This window comes from Meriones unguiculatus, chromosome 8 (genome assembly GCF_030254825.1).
Source record: "Meriones unguiculatus strain TT.TT164.6M chromosome 8, Bangor_MerUng_6.1, whole genome shotgun sequence".
Taxonomy (NCBI): domain Eukaryota; kingdom Metazoa; phylum Chordata; class Mammalia; order Rodentia; family Muridae; genus Meriones; species Meriones unguiculatus.
The window spans coordinates 79,153,093-79,180,570 of record NC_083356.1 but is presented as its reverse complement, the minus strand read 5'-3'; the positions used below and the strand labels follow the sequence as shown (position 1 = coordinate 79,180,570).

At 37.5% G+C, this 27,478-nt stretch overlaps 1 protein-coding gene across 5 annotated transcripts in view; it reads left to right on the top strand.

The window, feature by feature from the left end:
• Strbp (spermatid perinuclear RNA binding protein) overlaps positions 1-27,478 on the top strand; it is a 118,965-nt gene that overhangs the window by 56,312 nt on the left and 35,175 nt on the right. For all 5 annotated transcript variants that reach the window (XR_002476304.2, XR_009593833.1, XM_021633345.2 and 2 more), the window contains exons 6-10: positions 5,518-5,609; positions 6,364-6,459; positions 7,683-7,794; positions 8,404-8,501; positions 8,706-8,817. Coding sequence is in view for 3 of the 5 variants with exons in the window: in XM_021633345.2 (XP_021489020.1) it covers positions 5,518-5,609; positions 6,364-6,459; positions 7,683-7,794; positions 8,404-8,501; positions 8,706-8,817 (510 nt within the window). In the remaining 2 variants the exon portion in view is untranslated. The remainder of the gene's footprint in view (positions 1-5,517; positions 5,610-6,363; positions 6,460-7,682; positions 7,795-8,403; positions 8,502-8,705; positions 8,818-27,478) is intronic.

The following is a 27,478-nucleotide window of genomic DNA, read 5'->3' as shown; positions in this document are numbered from 1 at the left end:
CTTTCTTAAAGCTAAACAATGTCTTGTAGCACCTGTCCTCCACCCTGAGACAGTTTGTAATAGTACTTTGATTTGTTTTTACCACTCTCAAATACATAGTTTACAGTATAGAAACAAATCAACTGTTTTCTTCCCTCTCTTAACTTGCTAAATGATTTCAGCAAAATCTAAATGAGAGGGAAGTTAGGTTGAGAACAGGCAGAGCCAGAGAACTGGGTCTACATAGTGCATTAAATTTATCTTTACTATTGTCTGTGTAGAAGTATATATAACCATTTACTTCAAATCACCATTTATGTTCTAAGTTGTCAAGTGTATATAATGAATATACTTTAAAAAAATAATGTCACAAATCTCCTTTGCTATCAGTATTAACATACTCTAATTCTTTACTTGAAGACCTTGTGAAATGACTATTTCCCTAGTACTATGTATTTCCTTAAAAGGGAAAAAGAAAGGTGTAGGAGAAAAAGCAGAGATCTTGCTGCATAATATCTGTTTGTTCACTCTGTTAGTATTGTGTGACACTGAGCAGGCTTTCAGAGTTTAGTTAATACAGAAACAGTGAGTTGTTTACAGGTTTCTGTGAGAGAATTTCTATACAGTGAGGTATACAACTAAGATCAAAGTAGTAAAGTGTAGAAACCACTCAGCTACTAAATACTTTTACCTATTCAAACAGTCTCAAAAGTGACAGTAATGTGGGCACACCAGAGTCAGACAGCTGAACCCCCAGCTAAGTAAGCTCTTTATTTTGTTTTTTTGAGGCAAAGATTTACTTTGTAGCTCTGGCTGGCCTGGAACTCACTACAACAGCTTGATACACCAGGATAGCCTTGAACTCACAGAGATCCTTTTGCCTAAGCCTCTGGAGTGCTGGGATTAAAGACCTGCCCTACCATTTCCATTTACTTGGGGACATTTCATGCTTGAAATTGAGTATCATGAGTGAGTATACAGTGAGCTTTGTACTAGTAAGAGCCGGCTTACTGTGTAGCTTGTGCTCCTTGGAAGGCAGGTATTTTTTTCCTCCTATCCTGTCCTTTATCCTAAGCACCGAATGATGCCATATACAGTAAATTTTCAGTCAGCAGAGAAAATACAATCTAGTGTATAAAAAAAGTTAACAATGGGCAACATCTTACATGGCTTTAGAAATATTACAAGTTTTGGTATTTTATGTATAAGCATTTTCTCATATATATATTTATAAATCTCACAGAGGCCATAGGAGGCCACTGTTATAAGCAGGACTGTATCATAGTTTGCTCAACTAACCTGACAGAGTCCAGTATAGAATCCTCTTTCTCGTTCCTGCCTAGGTTGCTGTATGGACACTTGAGCTGATTTTTCCTTTCTGACCATTATTACACAGCCTCAACTCTGGTGCTTGTAACTTTAAACTAGAAATGTATTTGCTATGGGGAGGTGATAAATTGTATGTAAAGTTATGTTTACAATGCAGTTTTAAACCAAGCAGATGGTGAAAATAAAGTCTTTTCTGGCTTATACTAAAATCAACTTTTGTCCTTAGTATTGAGGTAGATTCAGAGCTTGATAAAGAAGCTATCCTAGAGTTCCTTTGCACCAGTTGATGCCACACTTCTTGGCAGAGGTTCAGCGATGTGTCCTGCTAAGGGTCAGGACAGTAGACTGCTGCAGACCGTAATTGTGCTGCAGGCTGCACTTTCCTGCTTTCCCCAGGTGTGCAGAGCAGTCCTTTGGTCATTTTCCTCCCAGTGCTTGACTGTCACTAAGGTAGTGTTTGTGCCCTAATTAGACAAATGAAGAGGACAGTGCTTCATCTTATTGCTACATGTTTATTTTTATTACTGTGTTTTTCATGAACAGTAGCTCAGGCATAATGTCCTTCCAGAAAGCTTCAAGGAATTGAGAGAAAAGAGATTTCAGGATATCCTCAGACATACTAAAAAAATTCTGTCAGGATGAACCAAGAACTCAGCTTTATCCAGATTATCATGGAACCTGCTACAATTCCCAGCTCAGATGCTTTTACTTTTGAAGAGCCGGGTTCTAGACATACACAGGCACAGTCATGCCTGGCTTTCTCCTTGTTCTTCCTTTATAGGCTGGTGTTCTGTTAACAGGGGCAGATAGCTCGTATGTAAGGCACTGTGAAAAATTGACTGTCAGCTGCAGAGTCGTGTTTATTGACCACTGATATAACCTCTAACCAAGTGAGCAAGGTTAGGCATAGTAGTCCTTTTTCCAGTGTTCCCATTGTGAAGAATGCTGCGTGTACCTTCTTGCCCTGATGGTAGATTACAAAAACATTTTTAAAAGCTATTTTTCTTTGTATTTGACATTTTTGCCAGTACTTGCCCATCTTTCTGTGCTATTTTTCTTCTTTTTTTTTAAGATTTATTTTATATATATATATATATATATATATATATATATATATATATGAGTGCTCTATCTGCATGTACACCTCCATGCCAGGAGAGGGCATCAGATCCCAGTATATGGTTGTGAGCCACCATGTGGTTGCTGAGAATTGAACTTGGGACCTCTGGAAGAGCAGATAGTGCTCTTAACCTCTGAGCCATCTCTCCAGCCTTTTGCTATTTCTTATGTTTCCTACAAAGGAAGTGAAATAGATAATAATTTTATTTTTATTTATTTTTGAGACAGGGTCTTCCTATGTACCCCTGGCTTGGGATTCACTATGTAGACCAGGCTAGTCTGGATGCACAGATATCCATCCACCTTCCTCTGACTTTCTGCTGTTTTTAATTAATTATGACTTTTTTTTAAAAGAAAGTTGAAAAACACAGATGCAGACCCCCACACACCTGTGTTAAGGTACTAAACTATTAAACTTGAGGTTATATCAAGAGTGGCATTGTTTTCCTAGCAAGTTTTGTGATTGCCACATTAATGGAGTGTTTTTCCTAATCAGTGAAAATGTGTAAAAATATATTATTAGCCATATAAAGGGAATTGACAAGCTGGCCTGATAAGTAGCAAGGTGGTTCCATATGCTTGTATATCAATGTAAAAAGAAAATCTTGCAAGATTTAAAAAAAAATGTGTTTGTTACACATAACTGTTTCCAGCCTCATGAATAGTAAACCATTTTGGTAAATCTTTTGACTGTCAGAGCATGAACATACATGGCCATTTTGATGTTGATGTAAAGGGAATCTTTCTTTTCATCTCTTTTTAGTAGAATCTTGTTTCCAAATGTTGGCTGTCTGTAGCAAGCTGATGTCTTGATTTTTAAAATTCTAAATTTTTTAATTTATTACAATTTATTCACTTTGTATCCCAGCTGTAGCCCCCTTTCTCGTCCCTTCCCAGTCCTATCCTCCCTCCCTCTTCTCCCATGCCCCTTCCCCAGTCTACTGATGGGGGAGGTCCTCCTCCCCTTCCACCTGACCCTAACCTATCAGGTCTCATCTGGAGTGGTTGCATTATATTTCTGGTAAGGTGTGACAACCCCCTCCCCCCAGGGTGTGTGTGAGGTGATCAAAGAGCAGGCCAGTCACTTCATGTCAGAGACAGTCCCTGTTACCTGTTACCCTTACTAGGGCACCCATTTGGAGACTGAGCTGCCATGGACTACATCTGTGCAGGGATTCTAGTTTATCTCTATGCATGGGCCTTGGTTGGAGTTTCAGTCTCAGAAAAGACCCCTGGCCAATGCAGATAGTCCTGATAAGGCCTGATAGGCTAGGGTCAGATGGAAGGGGAGGAGGACCTCCCCTATCAGTGGACTTGGGGAGGGACATGGGAGGAGAAGAGCCAGGCAGCCTTTGTTGGTTCTACCTTTTAGGAGATTCTAATAACTCATTTAGAAATGTTTATCTTTTATAAAAGCTTTACACAGATGCTTGTATTGACTAAAACAATTGGATGACAAAACATTAAAATGACTCAGTTGTATGTTTGTCTGTAAAAACAAGTAAGTCCAGGAGCTGGAGCACCTGTGAGCACCATATTTGTTTGGGTTTCAAAACAAGTCCACATTGATAATTCTTTATGAGGCTTCTGATCTTATGAGTAGAAATGAGTAATGAAATGAGCCCCAGCACTGTGATTTTTGTTGGCGGGGTTAATGGAAAACAGTGCTGACATCTGCTGTGGCGCTCACTTGGCAGAGAATAAGTGTGTGACACTTCATCCTTTAGTGCTGCGGCAGAGCAGGGAGCCCACAGTCCTTCTTTTGTCAGTGGCTCTAGTTGAACGTTAAGCCTTCAGGGTTAGTAACGTTTTAGCTAGTAGACTCAACACTAGATTTGCCACTATAGACTCACTGATAACAAAGGAAACAAAAAAAATATCAATGTTCTTGTGTGCCATTTAAAAGTACATTGCTTGAACTATGCAGTGTATTCCCTATCTACTCTCGAGAGAATACTGACTGCAAGTGTTGGTGGGACTTTTTTTTCTCCTTTTCTTTCGTTTTTCTTTCTTTCTTTCTTTCTTTTTTTTTTGTGGGGGAAGGCAAGGTTTCTCTGGCTGACCTGGAACTCTGTAGATCAGGCTGGCTTTGAACTCACAGAGATCTGCCTGTCTCTACCTCCCAAGTGCAGGGATTAACATTGTGCTCTAACCTCTTGGCTTAAAAGCATTCTTAAGAGAGAGTGATACATCTGATTTAGATGTTAGACAATCCTTTTGAGGGAATCCTATTGTGGAACTATCAAATATGTATTAAGATTTAAAAATTAAAAACCCATTCTGCATAGCTTAGCACAAATGAATTTGGTAATACTTGGACTTAGTATCATGTGGCATCTCAAATATGTGGGTTTTATTGTTAATCATGTTTAAATTTTGCTGCTTTTGACCATCTTAACCGATTGTGAGATAGTAAGGTAAATCAAAATACCATGATTAGGTAGCAGTCTGAGTTGCCTTAAGGAAAAAAAAAAAGGAGATCAATAAATAAGAAAAATATTTCTATTTTATATTTGTAGTTTTAAATTTTTGGGTCCAAAAAGAAAAACTGAATGAACCTCAAGGTAGCTTTTGAGCTCTTAGCGGTGGTGGTTTAGTGACTGGGTTTGTTTAGAATCAAATACACACTAAGCGTATATTCAGCATTTCTAACCTTACTATTACATAAGAGCTGTTTTAGACCCTGATGAGTTGTCAAAATTTCTTCTAATAAAAAAATGTTTTTATTGCTATTGTTCCCGGATGTCTTTCTTTATAGTTTGTCAAAGTATGCAATGCTGTGTATTTATTTTGTTTTCTATGATGGTTTACGTGTTCATTAGTAAGATTACAGATTGATAATCAGAAGCAGTAGTCACTGATTCCTTTACTGAATGAATTCTTTTACTCTTCCTTGCATTTTTGCTCAAACTCTGATGACTATGTAAATAATGTATACTTAATTTTAAAAAGAAGCAACAAAACCAAATTATGAAATTTTTGGGAGTCTTAAAAGTTCACTCAAATGCTGCTTTCTTTTGGTTGCTAGTGATTATTTCTTAATACCTTTTCAAACTCTATCTGTTTTCCTTTATCCCATTTTATTATTAGAAAATGTAATGATGAAAGACCCTCCGGACTTATTGGACAGGCAGAAATGCCTGAATGCCTTGGCTTCTCTTCGACATGCCAAATGGTTTCAGGTTGGCGCTTTGTTATTTCCTTACTGTTTCTGTATAGCCATATGTAGATTATGTTTGGAACACCTGACACGTAGTGTTTTCCGTGTGCTATATAAATGGGGATACTTAGTTCCTTTAGATAAAGTGCCTAGAATAGCTTTCACTGTAGTGTGTGCACTGTGCTGTGTGCGTACCAACCAGAGCTCAACTTCAATGTCATTTTTCAGAAGCTGCTCACCTTGCTTTTCTTTTTGAGATAGGGTCTCTCACGGCACTGGGAACACCAAGTAGGCTAGGCTGACTAGCCAGCAAGCCCCAGGGACCCTTCTGTTTCTGCTTTCCCAACACTGAGATTATAAGTGTGTGCCACCACACCTGGCTTTTAAAACACAGGTTCCGAGGGTTGAACTCGAGCTTCCATGCTTTCCTAGGAAGCACTTTATCCACTGAGCTGTCTTTCCATGATATTTTGTTAACAAGTAATTCTTTTTGGCTTACTATTTTGAATAGTAGATGGTGGCTTATAAAATATAAACATAAAGCTAAATGTTAATATAGTTTCTAGAATTTGGTTACTATGAGTTTATAAAAGGAATTTTCTATTTGTTGAAAACCTGCCTTTCTGAACCATAACTTGATTTTTTGGTTTGCTTGAAAACCAGTAAATTATTTGCTAATTGATATTCACTTTAAAAACCATGAAATACATGATCAGTGTATTTCAAGTGAGGAATGGATTTCTATAGGGATATTGGAATCATTTTGTTTGTTTTAGGCAAGGGCAAATGGATTAAAATCATGTGTAATTGTCCTCCGCATTCTGCGTGATTTGTGCAACAGAGTTCCTACATGGGCACCGTTGAAAGGATGGGTAAGTACTTAAGTGTGATTAAAAAACATCTTGAAGCTATAGCAGAGGAAATACTAGAAATGTTACTATGGAATGACTATCTTCTGAGTTAGTTAAGGCATATGTTGTCTTGTTTTGACCTAGAAATTTATGCAGTTTTATGAAATCTTTTATGAATATAACTTGTCATGTCTTGTCTTTTGTGTTTTAGACCTGGTATATGTATATCAAGATTTTAAGTCTATCTGTCTGTCTGTCTGTCTGTCTATCTATCTCTATATGTATCTGTCTGTCTGTATCTCTTTGTATTATTTTTATTATTATTATTATTTTTTTTACCTAAAGGTTTTATACCTTTTAGAAATGCTGTTCTTTGAACTCTGTAGTGATCATTGATCATTCATGATTACTTGCTGCCAATGATAGCCTTCTTGGCTGGTCCATTTCCTTTAGCATGTCATTCTATTTCTGTGGAGATTATCTGATAGACTGGTGTCTTTTGAATTTCTTATGAAATGTAGACACAAATTCAACGTGTTAGGTTAAGTGCAATGTTACAATATATAGTTTAAAGTATGTCTGCAGTTAGGTTAAGTGCAGTGTTTGCCTGATTATTAATTACTAACTGGATTTAACATATATTGTAACATTGACTTAATTTGGAAATATTATATTTGATCTAGTCAGGTCTACAATTTTAAAATTTATAAAAATAATTTAAAATTATAAAGGCTCATTTATAAAATAATGAAAGACTAAATATTTGTACAGCATCACAAGTTTTCAGTTTAATGAAGAGATGTGGTTTTTTTGTTTAATTATTGCTCTTGAAGCAGGTATTTGAATGACCTTTTTTTTTTGTTTTTTTGATAGTTTAGTGCTTCCTAACTTAAGTAGAACTTAGACTGGTTTGTACCTTGGTTATTTATTAGCTATTATACATGTGAAAGCTTGTTAATCATAAATTAATTACATGACTAGTTTCTTTAGTTTTTAAAAAATTTTTTCAGGGTAATTAAAAATCATAACATTTTTGTCTCATGTTTTCAGAAAAATATCTAAAATGCTTGATTTAAAAAAATGGTTGGAGTAGATAATCATGGGAGAAGAGTTAAATGGTTCTTAAATGCTAAATTGTCTATACTTTTTTGGCTTCCCTTTTAGATAGAAATGTCAGCTCACATTTAACTGGAATCCTTTTAACACTTGGTGCATGTACTAATTTGTAATTTAATATCTTCTAGCCACTAGAGCTTATATGTGAAAAGTCTATAGGTACTTGTAATAGACCTTTGGGCGCTGGGGAGGCCTTGAGACGAGTAATGGAGTGTTTGGCATCTGGAATACTACTTCCTGGTAAGGGTTTCAAACTCTCAAGGCAGAAGAATAAGAAAAATCTCATTTTAGTTAATTTATCTAAACTTATGCTAAATGTTTGTCCTCTGCAGAGGAAAATGATGTGTAGGAGTTGTGTTCTTTGGAATTTCAGCAGTTAGAATGCTTGTGTGTGGAAGAGTGCTGTAAAGCTTTTCCAATAATTCTAATTTGTGTTTTGTATGTACTAACATAAAGGGTACTAATAGAAACTGTCTGCTATGAATTTGCTTCACTTAGAAGTCTGGATTGGGAAATGTAAATGCTTATTTTAAAAGTAATAAAATTCATCTTGATTGCATTCTAGTATTTAATTTAGAAAAATTAAATATAAAATCATTTAAAGTTTAGGGATGATTCATCTTGCTGTTGTAAATTCTTGGAGTAAGACTCAGTTTTTTATTTAGGTGACTTTCATATAAAATAAGGATAGTTAAGCTAACGCTGCAAATGACAGAATATCCTTAGTATTTACTTAATTGAGCAGACTTTTAACTTAATTCTTCAGTTTTTTTCCCCTTCTCTCTTTTGTTACTTCACTATTTTCTAAATTTAGTTCTAAATTTTTATTTTTCCTTGCGTTTGCCAAAGGGGGTCCTGGTCTTCATGATCCTTGTGAGCGAGACCCAACAGATGCTTTGAGCTATATGACTACTCAGCAAAAAGAAGACATCACTCATAGTGCACAGGTATGAGACCAGTATATCACTGATTGTTTAGAAAGATATCATAACTTTCATTTTCTGAATTGTTCTGTGTGGCTACTTTTCTTGTATCCTTAAGTTAGGGAATTATACCAGTATAATATCAATACGTAATTAATGTTGAGTTAAATGTCATAGAAGCTACAGTGGTTAATAAGATTTTATTAAACATAATGTTTTATTCCTTAGCATGCACTTAGACTATCAGCCTTTGGCCAGATTTATAAAGTGCTGGAGATGGACCCTCTTCCATCTAGTAAGCCTTTTCAGAAGTATTCCTGGTCAGTTACTGATAAAGAAGGTGAGTATGAAAGTTATGTTTTTGTTTTTTAATTAGAATTGGTAGTGGTGGTGTGTACCTTCTTTAGGGAACTTAACCTTAAACTTGACTTCATCCAGGTCACTGCTTTTCTTAGTTGGCTTCTGTCCACATATCAGTGGCGTTAGCTGGCTGTCTCATTTGTTATAGTGATCAGCTCATTCCTGTGTTGCTAGATTTTGTTACTACATAGACTTAAAGACCATACTTTAGGCTTCTGGTCTAAGGAGAGGAGATAAACCATATACTAAGAAGGGACATTGTCTTTGTAATTGGGCAATATGGTAAACTTCCTAAAGCTTGCAGGTGATTTGTAGGAAGACAGAAAGGAAAGAAGGGAAGAAAGAAGAAAGGAACAAAAATACATGGGATGAGAAAAATGTATTAGAAAATTCATGACCAACTTTCATTTGCACTCATTGTGTGGCTGCACTCATTGTTGTGTGACAAAACTTCCCGGGTAGATGAAATGAACTCCACTTCTTACCCCAGATAGGGAGCCTATGGCAGACCAAAGTACAGATACCACCGACATCCAGCTTTGTGAACCATGAGTTTATTGGGGTTACTTATGTTAATGTGGGCGAACGGCTATTTACTTATAGGATCAGAAATGACTCACAGGCATCTGTATCACCAAGGCCCACCCCAGCACAGGTGGCAGCTCATAAAAAGCTGAGAAACTTGGAGCACACTGCACAGCCTGCAGGCAGCTCAACAGGTTGGTCTAGGCGCTTCAGTTTTTCTAAATCTCCAGGCAGTTCTTCTTGTCTGAGAGTCTTCTTTATAGCTGGGTTCTGCTTACCCTGGCAGGGAAGGAACCCAGTGAATCTAGTATGGTCAGCTTCAGGGAGTACTTGAAGCTAATACTTTGTTGTTGTTCACCTCCCTGCTTAAGGACCTTCCCGGCAGGATGGAATGTTTTAATCTTGGAGGATACTCTTAAACTCACCTACTCTGATTAGGGTATCAGTAGAAAAATGGCCAATTTCAGTAGTGGGATTCTAATTACAGGTCTATTATGTACTAGTTTGAGGCCTTAACAACAATTTCTTTCTGTCAGTAGAGATACTGCCATTCTTGATGTACTTTTTTAAAGGCTGTTGTCAGGTTAAAATGTCTGACTTAGGGCCTGGAAGAGAACACATACTCAAATGAATTTATTTACTCTGTGTGCCCTCACTGTACCCCAGAAAACATTTCAGATTTTTCTCTCTTCCTATCAGTCATAAGAAAAGTGATTATTTGGTATTAGATCTTTCTTATGCAAGATATAGCCTACCTCCTACAACTGATGTTATTATAATAATTTCGATGTTACAAAGATAGTACAGATACTCAGTATATGTATTTAGACAACATATTATAGTATGTCTGAGTCCACAAGAGCAAAATTGTTGCTTAGCTAGCTGTAGTAGCACAAAACTGTAATCCCAGTATTTGCAAGGCCTTTAGGCAAGTGCTTTAAGAGTTTGAAGCCAGCTGTGCTATATAGCAAGACCTTGTCTTCAAAAACAAACAACAAAATACAAAGCTGTTAATGTAAAAATAATAACACTTTTGAGGGAAAGGGTGTTTTTTAATGCCTTATATGAAAAGACAGCTTCCCAGATGATCCTGTGATATCCCTTGGATACTGGAATGCTCTTTGGTTTTCTGTTTTTAATACCTCTGTTTCAGTTTCTATTAAACTACATATGGACAGGTAATACTCAGTGCTGGTCCTCAGCAACTCCTTAAGCACACAGAGTAGTCCTGAGCTTATGAAGTGTGAGAATCACTGCTTGGTATTCTAAGTTCTTGAGGAAAGTGCTCAGTACAGTCTGTAGGAGGAGAGCACTTGATTTTTTTCTCTGTTGGTGATAGCACTAGAAAAGACATGTCTGTGTGACACTGAACATTCTCCATACACTGAATGAGTGAATGAAAAGTTTAAATAATGGGCTGGAGAGATAGCCTAGAGGTTAAGAGCACTGGCTGGTCTTCCAGAGGTCCTGAGTTTAATTCCCAGCAACCACATGACAGCTCATAACTATCAATAATGAGATCTGCTGCCCTCTTCTGGCCCACAGGCATACATGCAGTCAGAATTCTGACTGTATCATATTAAGAAATAAATAAATCTTAAAAATACTTAAATGTTATTTATGATTAATAACAAGTTTTTATTCTAGTCACTTAATTCATAGTAGTAGTATTCTCCTTCCAGTAGGTAGTAAAACTATGTATATTGTTATGTTACTTAGGATTTAAAAACATTTTTAAATGTGAAGAGTTTAATCAGAATTTGAGATCTGCATGTTTGTCAACACACAGCATAAAACAGAACCAGAGAAGCAGTTTGTATCTTAGCTGTCAGTTCCTAGCTATATTACTAGTTAACCATTTTGTGCTTTGGTTGAAAGATGATCTCCCTCACAGTTTGATGCTTTTATCACCAGGCTTCCTGACATTTATATTTAAGTTTGTTCCTATAATTCCCTTTTTCCTTCGCATGCAGTATTTTTTAAATAGTGTTTTTGTGACTTCTTTGGGAATTTTATAGAATGTAGTTTGATCCTATCCATTCCACTCCAGATTTAGATCTTCCCTCTCTTCCCTACCTACCCAACCTGATGGTTTCTTTCTCACATGTTTTTTCTCTCTCTACCCCTTCCTTCTTGTCTCCTTCCCTTTTTCCCCTCTTTCCTCCTGTCTTCCCCTCTTCCTGTCTCCATCAAGTCCAGTCTGTATTGGGCAACCACTTCTGGGCATATGGGGCTTGTACAGGAGTGTGGTTTATATACCAGGTGTGGCACCATTAAAGAAAACTGACTTTTCCTTGTCCAGCAGCAATCAGTTGCCGATAGGGGTGGGACTTCATGTATCCCTCTTCTCCTTCATACTGGGATTTTGTGTGGCTTGATCCTGTTTGTGTAGGTCTTACCCATTTGTCACAATCCCTGTGATTCCACATGTCATTTTCCTATTGTAGCTAGGAGATTGTCTTTGAAGCCACCCACTACTTTCAGCTGTAATCTTTCCACCCTGTTTTCTACACAAATCTCTGAACCTTGAGGGAGGGTTCTGTTAATAGACATTTTAGGGCTGAAAGTCTATGTCTGTTGACCAGTTGCATGTCTCTGTTTCTTGCTTTGTGTATTGCAAGAAAAAGCATCTGTGGTAAGATTTGAGCAGTGCACTGATCTATGGGTATAACTGTAAGTCATTAGAAGTTGTTTTAGTACTCTGTCCGTTTAGCAGAATAATAGTAGTAGGTTTTCTGGTAGGGCTTGTGGCATGTCTAGTCACAGGTTCCATTTTGTAAAGAGTGGGCCTTCCATTGAATTTTTATTTTTATTTATTTTTTAATAATTTAAATTTTTTTATTAAATTTTATTTTTAATATTAATTACAGTTAATTCACTTTGTATCCCAGCTGTAGCCCCCTCCCTCCCAATTCCATCCTCCCTCTTCTCCCATGCCCTTCTCCCAGTCGACTTATATGAGAGGTCCTCCTCCCCTTCCATCTGACCCTAGCCTATCAGGTCTCATCAGGACTGGTTGCACTGTCTTCCTCTGTGGCCTGGTAAGGCTGCTCCCCCATCAGGGTGAGGTGGTCAAAGAGCCAGCCACTGAGTTCATGTCCGAGACAGTTCCTATTCCCCTTACTAGAGAACCCACTTGGATACTGAGCTGCCATGGGCTATATCTGGGCAGAGGTTCTAGGTTATCTCCATGCATGGTCCTTGGTTGGAGTGTCAGTCTCAGGAAAGACCCCTGTGCTCAGATTTTTTGGTTCTGTTGCTCTCCTTATGGAACTCCTGTTGTCTCTAGGTCTTACTATCTCCCCCTTCCCTGCACTCTGCCTAAAGTTTAGTTATGAGTCTCAGCATCTGCTTTGATACCCTGCTGGGTAGAGTCTTTTAGAGGCCCTCTGTGATAGGCTCCTGTCCTGTTTCCTATTTTCTCCTTCTTCCAGTGTCCATCCTGTTTGTGTTTCTGAGTGAGGATTGATTATCTTACCCTGGGTCCTCCTTCTTGCTTAGTTTCTTTAGGTGTAAAGATTTTAGTATGTTTATCCTATATTATATGTCTACTATCCAGTTATAAGTAAGTATATATTGTGTGTGTCTTTCTGCTTCTGGGATACCTCACTCAGGATGACCTCTTCTAGATCCCACCATTTGCCTGCAAATTTCATGATTTCCTTATTTTTAATAGCTGAGTAGTATTCCATTGTGTAAATGTACCACAATTTCTGTATTCATTCCTCCATTGAGGGACATCTGGGTTGTTTCCAGGTTCTGGCTATTACAAATAAAGCTGCTATGAACATGGTTGAGCAAATGTCCTTGTTGTGTACTTGAGTATCTTTTGGATATATGCCTAAGAGTGGTATAGCTAGATATTGAGGAAACGTTATTCCTAATTGTCTGAGAAAGCAGAGAGATTGATTTCCAAAGCAGTTGTACAAGTTTACATTCCCACCAGCAATGGAGGAGGGTTCCCCTTTCTCCACATCCTCTCCAGCATGTATTGTCACTTGAGTTTTTGATCTTAGCCATTCTGATGGGTGTAAGGTAAAATCTCAGGGACTTCAGACGTATCTTTCTTATGAGCATTGATGCAGAAATACTCAATAAAATACTTGCAAACTGAATCCAAGAACACATAAAAGATATCATCTACCATGACCAAGTAGGCTTTATCCCAGGCATGCAGGGGTGGTTCAATATACGGAAATCCATCAATGTAATCCATCGTATAAACAAACTGAAGGAGAAAAAAAAAACACATGATTATCTCCTTAGATGCCGAAAAAGAATTTGACAAAACCCAACAGCCATTCATGTTTAAAATCTTGGAGAGATCAGGGATATAAGGCACATACCTAACCATAGTAAAGACAATATACAGCAGTCCTATAAGCCAACATTAAGCTCAATGGAGAGAAACTTAAATCATTCCCACTGAACTCAGGGACAAGTCAAGGCTGCCCACTCTCTCCATATCTCTTCAACCTAGTGCTTGAAGTCCCAGCTAGAGCAGTAAGACAACTAAAGGAAATCAAGGAAATACAAATCAAAAAGGAAGAGGTCAAAGTGTCACTATTTTCAGATGATATGATAGTATACATGAATGACTCCAAAAATTCAACCAGAGAACTCCTTCAGCTGATAAACACCTTTAGTAAAGTGGCTGGATACAAAATTAACTCAAAAATATCAGAAGCCCTCCTGTATACCAAAGACAAAAGGACCAAGAAAGAAATTAGGGAAACACCACCCTTCACAATAGCCACTAATAACATAAAGTACCTTGGTGTGACTCTAACCAAGCAAGTGAAAGATCTGTTTGGAAAAAAACTCCATTGAATTTAAAAAAGTGGTTGTCTACTCTCATATTATGTTTGTGCATGGGACTTGTTTGCCAGGCCAGTTGTTATTATAGCTTGCATCTGGATGATTTTGATGATTACTTTTTGCCTCTGGTCATATGCATAGCACCCTCAGCACTGTGAAAGCTGTCCAGTAGTGAGGAAGCTTCCAGTTGAGTACCAGCTAATTTCTCCATGATCTATGACACAAGTATGTGTGTCTTCAGCAGTAGTGTCGTACCCTCAAGTTCTGGAGGGTAACCAATAGCACTGGCAATAACCTGTAATGTATTTAGAGGGTCTGTGAGACCACCATTAACTAACAAGCCAAAAGAAGTAACTCATTTCTGATACTGGCGGCTGTATTCAATCGTGTATGCTGTCTAATTGGGATATTGTTCCCCGTTATAGTTTAACTCAATTTAAACTATTTTTATGTGTTTCTATATTTTAGAAAGCTTTTACAGGAGTATCACCTTTAGTGTGAGTTATCCCTTCCCATACCCTGCCCTTCCGTCTCCATCTCATTTAATTCTTCCTGTCTCCTGTTTTTCCTTTTGTCCTATATAACACTGTATTCTATTTCTCTTTCATTGAAAGATCTCCTCCTCCCTAATGGCCCCTTTCTTGTTACCTTACTAACCTCTTTGGTATTCCAAATGAAATACATATAAAGCTTAAAAGCAAACATTCACATATAAGAGAACACAAGTTTGTCATTCTTGGTCTGGGTTATCTTTCTCAGGATGACTGTTTCTAGTTCCATCCATTTATATGCCAGTGCCATTTTCTTAACAGTTGAATAATATTCTGTTTTGAAAATATATCAGATTTTCAGTATCCATTCATTAGTTACTATCCATCTAGGCTGTTTCTAATTTCTGGCTGTTAGAAGTAGTACAACAATGAACATGGATGAGTAAACATCTCTGTAGTAAGATAGTGAGTCCTTTGGATAGATCTACTTTCATCTTTTAGAGGAAACTCCACATGATTTTCATAGTGACTGCATCAGTTACACTTCTACAAAGAGTGAATGAGTGGGGTTTTTTTTTCTTTCTTCTTCTTCTTTTTTTTTTAAATACATTTCCAGCGTCTGCTGGTCGTTTGTATTTTGATCTTGGACATTTTCACTGGAATAAAATTAAATCTCAGGGTAGTTTTAATTTACATTTCCTCGATGGGCAAGGGTGTTAAACATTTTTAAAAAAGGGTTTCTCAGCTACTTGTGTGATCTTTTGAGAACTCTTTGTTTAGTTCCATACCGCATTTTACATTTGGGTTACATATTTTCCTGCTGTTTAGTTTCTTCAGTTCTTTGTATGTTCTAGATGGCAACACTCTATCAGATGTATAGTTGGTAAAGATTCTTTCCCCATACTGTGGGTTGTCTCTTCGTCAAATGATGGTGTCCTTTGTCCTTTGCTTGTACAAGTGTTTTAGTTTATGTCCTATTTGTCAGTTATTGGTCTTAATGTGTATACCATCTAGGTCCGGATTAGAAAGTTCTTTCTTCTGTGTGTATGTTCAAACATTCCTTCGTTTATGCTCTATCAGATTCTTTTCAAAAACAAATTATTTATTTATTTAGTCAATTTACACCCCAGTCATAGCCTCATTCTTCCTCATCTCCCAGTTCCACCTCCTCCCTTCCCCTTCCCTATTCCTCAGAAATGGGGAGCCCCCTTACCTACCATTCATCCCAGCTCATCAAGTCATATTAGGGCTGATCATGACCTTTTCCCCAGTGGCCTAGCAAGGCAGTCCATCCAGGGCGAAGTAGTTGAAAAGCTGGCAAAAAGTCCATGTCAGAGAGAGTCCCCATTCCCCTTACTAGGGAAACCCACATGAGGCCTGAGCTACCCATCAGTTACATCTTTGCAGGGGGCCTAGGACCAGTCCCATGCAAGGTCTTTGGTTGGTGTTTCAGTCTCAGCAAACTCCTCTTGGCCCTGGTTAGTTTTTACTGTTGGTTTTCTTATGAAGTGCCTGTCACTTCCAGGTCCTTTTCTCCCTCCCCCCACTTTTTCACAAGGCTCCCTACACCTTGCCCAATGTTTGGTTATGAGTCTCAGCATCTGTTTTGAGGTGCTGCTGGGTGGAGCCTCTCAGAGTACAACTCAGCCTGTAAGCATAGCAGAGTATCGTTAATAGTGACAGGGGTTGGTTCTCTCCGATGGGGTGGGTCTTGGGTTGGGCCAGGCATTGGTTGTACCTTCTCCCAGTCTCTGCTATATTTGCTCTATCTTTATCCCTACACATATTGTAGGAAGGGTGACTCTTTTTTTTAACTGTACAATCGGCATATTTTATCACACATAACTCATACTGAAAGCAAGAGTGAATCTTGAGTTGGAAGTTTTTATGGGTAGATTGGTGTTCCTCTCCCTCTACTAGGATCTATCAGATTCTTAATATCAGGTCTTATGTTGAATTGAAGTCTTTGATCTATTTGGAGTTGAGCTTTGTACAGATTGAAAAATACCAATCTAATTTCATTGTTCTTCATGCAGTTGTCCAGTTTTCCTAGCATCATTAAAAAAGCTGCCTTCTCTCCAGTGTGTATTTTTGATCTCTTTGTCGTCAAAAGTCATAGGTTTTCAGTTCTATTCAGCGTGTTTATTTTTATTTTTATTCATTTAAAATTTTTTTTTATTTTTACTAGTAACATGCTAGTTTAATTTTTTTTTTTTTAAATATGTGTGGGTATTTTACCTGCATGTATGTCTGTGCATCACGTATTTGCCCTGGTGCCTGTAGAAGCCAGAAGGGAGGTCCTCTAGAAGCCATCATGTCGGTACTAGGAGTCAAACCCAGGTTCTCTGGAAGTGCAGCCAGTGCTTATAACTTCTGAGTCACTTTTTTTGTTGTTTGTTTTTGTTTTTCAAGACAGGGTTTCTTTGTATAGCTCTGGCTGTCCTGGTACTCACTCTGTAGACCAGGCTGGCCTTATATTCAGAGATCCACCTGCCTCTGCCTGCTGAGTGCTGGGGTTAAAGGTGTGCGCCACCACAACCTGACACTGCTGAACCACTTTTTGTTTCTGTAACTTAAAATCAGGAAAGGTGACACCTCCAGCAGTTTATTTGTTTGGTCTGTGTTTTAACTATCCTAGGCTTTTGTGTTTCCATATGAAGTTTAAGATTATTTTTTCATTTTTTCTATATTATGTTGGAATTTTGTTTGGGATTATATTAAATATGAAAATTGCATTTGGTAGAATAGTCATTATTACAATATTAACTTGTCAATCCATGAGCATGGGAAGTTTTCCATTTTCTAACATCATATGTGATTTTTTTCAAGGTCATTATTATATGTCTTTTACTTTCATACTTAAGACTTATTCCGAGATCCTGTGAGTGTGTGTTTGTGTGTGTATGTATATGTGTGTGCACACGCTATGGTGCTATTGTTTTCTTTATTTCTTTCTTGGCATGTGTTTTTATATAGGAAGGCCTACTGATTTATGTGTGTTGATTTTGTATCCTGCCGGTTTGCAGAATGTATTTATGAGCTATAGAAATTTTCTGGTGGCATCTTTAGGGTATTTTACATATAAAATCATACTAAACAGTAAATACTACTTTTTTTTTTGACTTCTTCCTTTATTTGTATCTTCATGATCTCCTTTAGCTGTCTTACTGTCCTAAGCTAAGATTATGAGCAATATATTGAATTACAGGGGAGATAGTTGTGTTGTTTCTGAGTTTAGTGGAAATAAGTTTTGCTTTGTTTAGAATGATGTGTTGTCTATGGATTTGTCATAAATTTCCTTATTTTTATGTTGAGACATGTTTCTCATAACTCTAGTTTCTTCAGGACTTCCATCATGAAAGGGATGTTAGATATTGGTAAACGCTTTTTCTACCTCTAATGAGTTGATCATGTGGTTTCTGTCCTTTTAGTCTGTTTATATGGTGGATTATGTTTATTGATTTACATATGTTGAACTATACCTATATCTCTGGGATCAAGCTGACTTAATCATTGTTGATGTGATGACTTTTTTGATACATGCCTATATGCGGCTTGCAAATACTATGGTGAGAAGTTTTACATCTGTGTTAATCAGAGATAATAGCTTATCATTTTTTTCTTTTGTTTGGTCTTTATCTGATTTTGTAAATACTGACTTTGTAAAAAGAATTTATAAATGTTCTTTCAGTTTTTAATTTGTTAAATGATTTGAGAGGTATTGGTATAGTACCTTAGGATTCTCTGAATTTGCTCAGTGTCTTGTAATGTCTCCCTTTTCATTTCTAAATACAATTAAAATTATTTTATGTGCACTAGTGTTTATTTTTGTGTTGAAATTTTGCATGTGTGTCTGTGCTTTATTTGCTTGCCTGGTGTTAACAGAAGCACTGGATCCTCTGAATTTGGAATTATGGATAAACCACCATGTGGGTGCTGGGAAATGAATCCAGGTCCTTAGCAAAAGCAACTAGTGTCCTTAACCTCAGAGCTGTCTGTCTATCCCTTATCTCTAAATTTGGATTTTTTCTTTTTTCTGGCTAATTTGGCTGAAAGTTTGCCAATTTTGTTGTGCCCCACCCCCCAAAAAAAGTCTCTTTCTATCATTGATTCTGTGTTGTTTTCTTAACTGTTTCATTAATTTCAACCATATATTGATTATTTTTTGTTTTCTCTCTGGGTATTTGTTCATGTTTTTCTTAAGCTTAAGTGTATCATTTAGTTATTAATATGAAATATCTTATGTTTTCTTGATGACAGGCACTTAGTGCTATGAACTTTGTTCTTTGGATTGTCCTCATTCTGTCACATATATTTTGGTATGTTGATATGTTGTGTTTTTATTTTAGTTCAGTAAATCAACTCTCCACCCCACCCTACACACACAGGGTTTCTCTGTATAGCCCTGTCTTTCCTGCAGCTCTCTCTGTAGACCAAGCTGGCTTCAAACTCAGAAAGAGATACACCTGCCTCTGCCTCCTGAATGCTAGGATTACAGGTGTACACCACTATTGCTTGGCTTAAATTCCCCCCTTCCCTCCCTCCCTCTCCACTTTCTTTTTCTATTCGTACCTCCCCCCTCCCCCATACAGAGTTTCTCTATGTAGTCCTGGCTGTTCTGGACCTTGCTCTGTAGATTATGCTGGCCTCAAATTCACAAAGATGTGCTTGCCCCTGCTTCCCAATTGCTGGGATTAAAGGCACAGCTACACATTTTCTTCTTGATTTCTCTCTTAACCCACTTTTTATTTGGTACTGTGTTTTCTTGTTTCCACGAGTTTGTCTACTTTCAGCCATTTTTATTGTCGTTGAAATTCAGCTGTATGCATTTGAGACCAGATAGGATGCAGAATATTCAGTTTTCCTGTATTTGTTGAGATTTACATTGTGTCTGTTTTTTAAATTCTTTATTAATTACACTATTCACTTTGTATCCCCCCTATGGTTCCCTCCCTCCTCCCTCCTCCCTCTGAATGCATGCCCCTCCCCAAGTCCACTGATAGGGGAGGTCTTCTTTTCCTTCCTTCTGATCCTAGTCAGTTAGGTCTCATCAGGAGTGGCTGCATTGTCTTCTGCTGTGGCCTGGTAATGCTGCTCCCCCCTTAGGGGGAGCTAATTAAAAAGCAGGCCAATCAGTTCATGTCAGAGACAGTCCTTGTTCCTATTACTATGGAACCCACTTGGACCCTGAACTGCCATGGGCTACATCTGTGCATGGGTCTTAGGTTATCTCCATGCATGGTCCTTGGTTGGAGTATCAGTCTCAGGAAAGACCCCTGTGCTCAGAACACCAACAGCACAGGCTCTAAGAGCAACAATCAATAAATGGGACCTCATGAAACTGAAAAGCTTCTATAAAACAAAGGACACTGTCATCAGAACAAAATGACGGCCTACAGATTGGGAAAGGATCTTCACCAACCCTATATCTGACAGAGGACTAATTTCCAGTATATATAAAGAACTCAAGAAGTTAAACAGCGACAAATCAAGTAATCCAATTAAAAAAAGAGTACAGAGCTAAACAGAGAATTCTTAATAGAGGAATATCGAATGGCAGAGAAACACTTAAAGAAATGTTCAACGTCCTTAGTCATAAGGGAAATACAAATCAAAACGACCCTAAGATTTCACCTTTACACCCATCAGAATGGCTAAGATCAAAAACTCAAGTGACAACACATGCTGGAGAGATTGTGGAGAAAGGGGAACCCTCCTCCACTGCTGGTGGGAATGTGAACTTGTACAACTGCTTTGGAAATCAATCTGGCACTTTCTCAGACAACTAGGAATAGCGCTTCCTCAAGATCCAGCCATACCACTCCTAGCCATATAACCAAAAGAGGCTCAAGTACACAATAAGGACATTTGCTCAACCGTGTCTGTAGCAGCTTTATGTGTAATAGTCAGAAGCTGGAAACAACCCAGATGCCCTCAACTGAAGAATGGATACAGAAATTGTGGTACATCTACTCAATGGAATATTACTCAGCAATGAAAAACAAGGGAATCATGAAATTTGCAGTAAATGGTGGGATCTGGAAAAGATCATCCTGAGTGAGCTATCCCAGAAGCAGAAAAACACACAGGGTATATACTCACTCATATAGATATATAATATAGGATAAACCTAATAAAATCTGTACACCTAAAGAAACTAATCAAGAGGGAGGACTCTTGCTAAAATGCTCATTCCTTATCCAGAAAGGCAAAGAGAATGGATATCAGAAGAAGGAGAAAACAGGGAACAAGCCAGCAGCCTGACACAGGGGACCTCTGAAAGGCTCTGCCCTGCAGACAATCAAAGCGATGCTGAGGCTTTTGGCCAACCTTTGGGCAGAGTGTAGGGAACCTTATGAAAGAAGTGGGAAACAGTAAGATCTGGAGGGGAGGAACTCCACAAGGAGAGTAACATTGTGTCTTAATATATGGTCAGTTTTGGAAAAAGTTCCATGGGCTGCTGAGAAGGAAGTTCTTTAGTGTTTGCATAGAATGTTCTGTTAGGTCCTTTTGATTTATAATGTCATTTAACTTAGAGTTTATTTAGTTTGTGTTTGGCTAACCTATTGGTGAGAGTGGGGTATTGAAGTTGTACACTTACACTGTTAGAGTCAGTCTGTGAGTTTTAGATATTTTCTGTTATGAAATTGGGTGCCCCTTTGTTGTGTAAATGTTTAGGATTGTAATATCCTGTTGGTGAATTTTTCCTTTAATGAGTATGGATTGCCTTTTCCCATCTGTTCTGTCTAGTTTTGGTTTGAAATCTATTTTTTCTAAATATTAGAATAGCCTGTTTATTTCTTACTTCTATTTGCTTAGAATATATTTTTTCTGTCCTTTTACCTGTCTTTAATAAGGTGGTGTGTTTCTTGTAGGCAACAAAAAGACTCATCCTGTTTTCTGATCCCTTTGTTAGTCTGTTTTTTTTGTGGAATTGAGACTGTTGCTATTTTTTAAGAGTTACTATTAAGCAGTGTTTTTCAATTTTTATTATTTTTTGTGGTGGTATTGATTTTTTTTTTTAAGGCTTCTTATGGTTTACTGTTTTGGGATTATTTGTTCATCCTGTCTCTTGGGTATGTTTAATCTTCTCTTCAGACCAAATTTCTTCTAGTATACACTGTTGACTTGGCTTAGTAGACATGAATTCCTCAAATTTGTTTTAATCATGAAGGATTTTGTTTTTTCTTTTAGTTATGACTTATCATTTTCCTGGGTATAGTAGTTTGGGCTGATAATCTGTGGTCATTCAGAACATGTAGAACATCGGACCATGTCGTACTTTCATTGTTATTCTGATGGGCCTGCTTTTATCTGTGACTTGGTTTTAATATCTTTTCTTTGTTCTGTATACTTTTTTCTCATTATCTAGTATAGGGCAGTCCATGTGTTGTGCTTGTGCATGCCTCGCAGGTCGCAGGATCCCCAAGTCCTGATTTTTTTTTTTTTTTTTTTTTTTGTGCTTCTTGTACCATGATAGCATCTCTTTCCGTAGGTTTGGGAAATTTTCTTTCTTTCTTTCTTTTTTTTTTTTTTTGAAAAACAACTTTTATGCCTTTGGCCTGGGTTTCTTGTCCTTCTTTCATACTTTGTATCCATAGATTTGGTCTTTTCATAGTGTCTCAGATTTATTGGATATTTTGTTCTTTGGGATTTTAGATTTAACATTTTATTTAAAGCTGAATAATTCATTTCTTCTACCTCATTGTTCAGACATGGTATTTTCTCTTCCATATGATCCAGTCTGTTGGTGAGCCTTTCCTCTGATTTTTTTGTTTTACTTCCTGAATTTTCCATTTGAAGTTTTATTTGTTTGGGTTTTTTTCAGAGAGAGTACATTAAACTGTATTTTCTTATTGATTTGTTCTCATTGAACTGTTTTTTCTTCAGTTTTTATTCAGACATGTATCTATTCAAATCATCTTTGAGCTTGAACATATAATGCCATTTTGAAGTTCGTTTTTTTATGTATCAGTTAAGTTATTTTTCACAGGAATATAATGATGGGGTGTTAATTTCTGGAGGATGCAGACTGTGTTGGCTGTTCTTGTGATGGTTGTTTGTGCTGTTTGTTGCATGGGTGTTTGGATCTTTGTTCACTGTTACTCCAGCTTGTTAGCTTCTGGATACATTGAATAATTCTTGGATTTCAGTATTAGGGTGACTCATTCCAAGTGAGTTAGTGGATAGGTGGGCAGGAAATGGCTCTGGGGCACTCACCGAGGGCCCTGTGTTGAGCTGCATGCTATCCTGAAGGCCAGCAGCAGGTGAGTAGCTGTCAGTCAGGAAGGTCAATGGATATTAGCTCTAGGAGTTCTTCTCTGGAATTTGGTTCAGATTCTGGATTTGGAGATCATTTGCCTGAGGTGGGTACATGATTTGAGGAGAGGATTCTGTTTATGTAATTTAAAATTTTTTACTTTTCACTTTTACAATGTTTTTCTCTCAAATTCCAGTTCACTAACATACACTTTATCTTTAATACGCCTTAGCCCTTTGCTCTAGAGACTATGTGGACTCCTGTTTAGCAGTGATAGTCCCTGAATTCTCTTCATGGTCTCTCTTCTGTCTTCACTCTGTGTTCTCTGGCTTATTATCATCATTCCCTGCAATACATACAGCTTCTGGTTCTTGATTCTTCTTATTGGATCTTCTGTCGATATTTTATGTAGTTCGAATCCATTTTCTATCCACAGCACATTGCTGAACATGGTTTCAGATAAAACACATAGATAGCCATCTTGACTGCCCTTCTCTCTTTAAGCTGGTGGCGTTTTTCTTTCTTTTTTGTTTTTTAAATTTAATTTTTTTATTAATTAGAGCTTATTCACTTTGTATCCTAGCTGTAGCCAGCATTTTTCTTTTCTTTTTAAAGAGTTATTTATTATTTATACACCATATCTTACTATAAATGGTTCTGAGCCACCATGCGGCTACTGGGGATTGAACTCAGGACCTTTGGAAGAGCAGCAAGTGTTCTTAACCTCTGAGCTATCTCTCCATCCCTGGCATTTTTCTTATGGGGACTGTTTGTGTTGGCTGAGTTGTCTCATATTCCTCAGAAACTCTTTAACACTTCTCATTTTATAGCTTCTTCTCACTGGGTGATCTTGCATGCTTCTCTCTTTTTAGAGTAATATATCTGCAGGTAACTTGGACATATTCTCATCATTCTGTCTTCATGTCTTCAATCGTTCCAGCATCTTATTTGATGATCTGTCTTTTTGCTTGTGTAGAATGTTTTATGTTTTGCCTCTTTTTTTTTTTTTTTTTTTTTGTCTTTTTCTAACTTTTCTGTGATTTGAGCTTGTTCTATCATGATGGATTTCTTCCTCATTGCTGCTCAATTATTTGCCTGTTACCTTTCCCTTACCATCTTCAGTGGTTTGCTTTGAGCCCTGATCCTGCTGGAGCTTTGACACAGGTGAGCACTTCTTAAATTTTATGTATATGTCTGTTTTGCCTACATTTATGTCTATGTAGCACATGTGTGCCAGGTGCCTGCTGAGGCCAAGAAGGAAGGTATCAGCTCCTTTGGATCTGGAGTGATAGTTGAGTTGCTTGCTATATGGATGCCAAGAATTGAACTCAGGTCTTTTGGAAGAGCAACTGAAAAGAATTATTTTTAAAATTTGTTTACATAATCACTGCCATGGTTGAGAAACAGAATATTGTCTGTATCTCAGGTACCATCCATGTGTCCCACCCTGTTATGTTCTTTCCATCGTGAACTACCAATCCTGATTTTTGGACAGTGTTTTCCTATATTTTCTAGCTTTTCCACCTGGATGTGCTTTCTTTAATAATTTAATTTCTAGAAATTAAGTTGTACCAGCTCAATCTTTTTGTCCAATATTATTTAAGATTAATTCTAGGTGTTGCACTAGTTTGTCATCTTATAGCACTATAGCATCCATTATGAATATGTCATAATTTATTTCTCTGACTTTTGAAGGAATTTTAGGTTATTTAGTATTTTTCAGCTACCCGTAGAATTGCTACTAGTACTTTCATGCAATCCTCCTGAGGTGTGTTTCTTGGGGGAAAATTTTTTTTCAAGACAGGGCTTCTCTGTGTAGCCATGATTGTCTTGGACTCACTTTGTAGACCAGGGTGGCCTTGAACTCACAGAGATCTATTTTCGTCTGCCTCCCTGAGTGCTGGGATTAAAGGCACGTCCCACCACACCCAGCTCTGTCTTGGAAATATTACAGGCTGCAAATGACCTAGAAATTTGTCCAGTATACCCTTCTTCCAGCAAAGTATGACAGTTCCTGTTGCTCTCAACTCTCAACATTTGCTGTTGCTGGACACTTTTGTGACGTGAAATGCTGCTTTTTGAGTATCTTATGATTACTTTCTCTTGGTTCTTCGAGCTCCGTTGCCATCTTATTTATCTTTGTTCTTATTTGAATTTCTGAATTCTAAATATTAAAAATATCCCAGCATTCAATCCATAGCCTTTGTCTTTATTTACACTTTCTTCATTCAGTCTTCTGTCTTGAAATGCCTTCTTTTTACCAAAAATGACCCTAAATTTGTACTTGTTACTAGCCCTCCAGTCCACATGATCAAATGAATGTCTGGCTTAGTAACAGCTCAGACCTAAGATAGTTAAGATCTAAACTTAAAAAAAAAAAAATCTTAATTTTTATTTTATGTGCATGAGTGTTTTGTCTGCATGTGTGACTGTGCGCCATGTTTGTTCCTGGTGACTGTGGTTGTTCAAAAAGGGTGTCAGAACCCCTGGAACCACCCATGTAGGTACTGGGAATTGAACCCAGGTCCTGTGGAGGAACAGCCAATGTTCTTAATTGCTAAGCCATTGCTTCAGTTCCTAAAATCTAAACTCTTATCCTCTGTGTCTGTTCTTTTTCGCAGCCACTGGACATTTTCTATCTTTTATATTTGGCCAAAATTTGTTGAGTAGATCTTGAGTTCTGTTATTGATTACTGAGAACTGCTTTTTTTAAAATTTTTAATCTTTTGATTTTTAAAGATCTATTTATTTTATGAGTGTTCCATCTGCATGTACACCTGCATGCCAGAAGAAGGCACAACATCATTTTGTAGATGGTTGTGAGCCGCCATGTGGTTGCTGGGAATTGAACTCAGGACCTGCAGAGGAGCAGACATTGCTCTTAACCACTGAGCCATCTTTTCAGCCCCTGAGAACCATTTTTATAAATCCTTATTATACACAGTACTTTGATAAGTGGTCACAATCTGGGCCAAATGTTTAGAGGTTCTTCATCTCTTATACATTGAAGGTAAGGGTTCACACAGACTATCAAAAGAAGCAAGATAACTTAATTTGGAGCAAAGTAGTACAGATTAGAGGAATACATTGTCAAAATTGACATGAGTAAGCATACTTAGGGACTCCATTTGTTTGGGGCTTTTTATGTTGTTTTAAGAAAAAAGAGTTTGGGTATAAATGGGCATAGTTTGGGTGGTACTGTATTTTGATTGCTAGATTAGGTCAGACATTTTTTCCTACTGTATTCCTTCCCATAATGCGTCTGATTTTAATCATATGCGCACCCACATAAGATGATAATGGGGTGATTCTCTCTAAAAGTTTGCTAGGTGATGCAATTTTACCGTAATTGGCACCCAAACCACTTCAGACTAATTCTGCTCTTCTGTTCACATTTGCACATGTTGGGAATACACTTGAGTAGAACTCGTGTAAATTTGATTGCTACTAGGGGTGAAGAAATTTAAACTATTGTTCAGAGATGAGAGTACATGTTGCTCAGTGCAGTTTGAGCATTGAGGACAGTCCGAGATTTTTAAGTGCACTCTCTCAAGATGGGTGTGTGCGCGTAGTAGTGCAGGTGAAGAAAGTAGGCTGCCAAGCACACCGTTAAAAGGCGGTGTGTGCGCACAACCAGAACCAGGGGGCCTAGTTGCTGAGAACTCTCCTGTGAGTGCCTGCGTCACTGTTAGATGTCATGTTGTAATTACTCTCCACCACTGTGCCTAAGCTCTTTGAGGACAGGAGTATATTTGTCCCTGTTATATGTTAAATACTTAAAATTGCCTTATATGGTAAGTGCTGAAAATATGTTACTGAATGAGTCTATAATGGGAATGACAAGAGGTCCTGGCTATGAGTGCTTGTGAAGACTAAGTTATTACATGTAAAGAATAAGGATGGTACCAGACCTATGTGGTGAACACCTAAATTTTATGAAAAAATATTTTGCCTCAGAAATTATCTCATTTCTAGACCATGAAGGTTAAAATGATTGCTTTTTATAAATGTAAGTCTGTGTTTTTCCTTGGTTAACTGATCAGCACCAGGTATTTGAGCTCCTCCCCCCCCCATGGCAGGGCTGATAAGGTGAAGCCACAGAACTCTATCTATGTATTTGGCATGTATAAGCCCATTTATTTAGCCAGCTTATAATTTCTGGTCAGTTAAGGAGCTGCTTTTAATATAAGGTAATGAGTAAGAGAAAGATTGAATAAACATAGTTCCTTTTTAAAGCTCTAGAAGACTTACTTAGAGCTGTTTGCAAATGAGACAGTAACACTAAGCAGATGCTGCTTTTTTTTGGTGGAGAACATCAAGATTGAGCTGACTGGAAAGTGCTGACATGAGCGATCACTGGACTTCGTGATTATGCAAAGGGACACTAAGTCTTGATAGTGAGAAAATACAGAATTTCACTGTTGTTGCATATTTTTCTTAGAAGTATCTGGAAATCTTGTGGCATGAATATCTTGAGTATAACTTTTCTTAGAAGAGGTCCTATTAATTGATATTTAAGTTCTATTAATTGATATTAAGATATAATT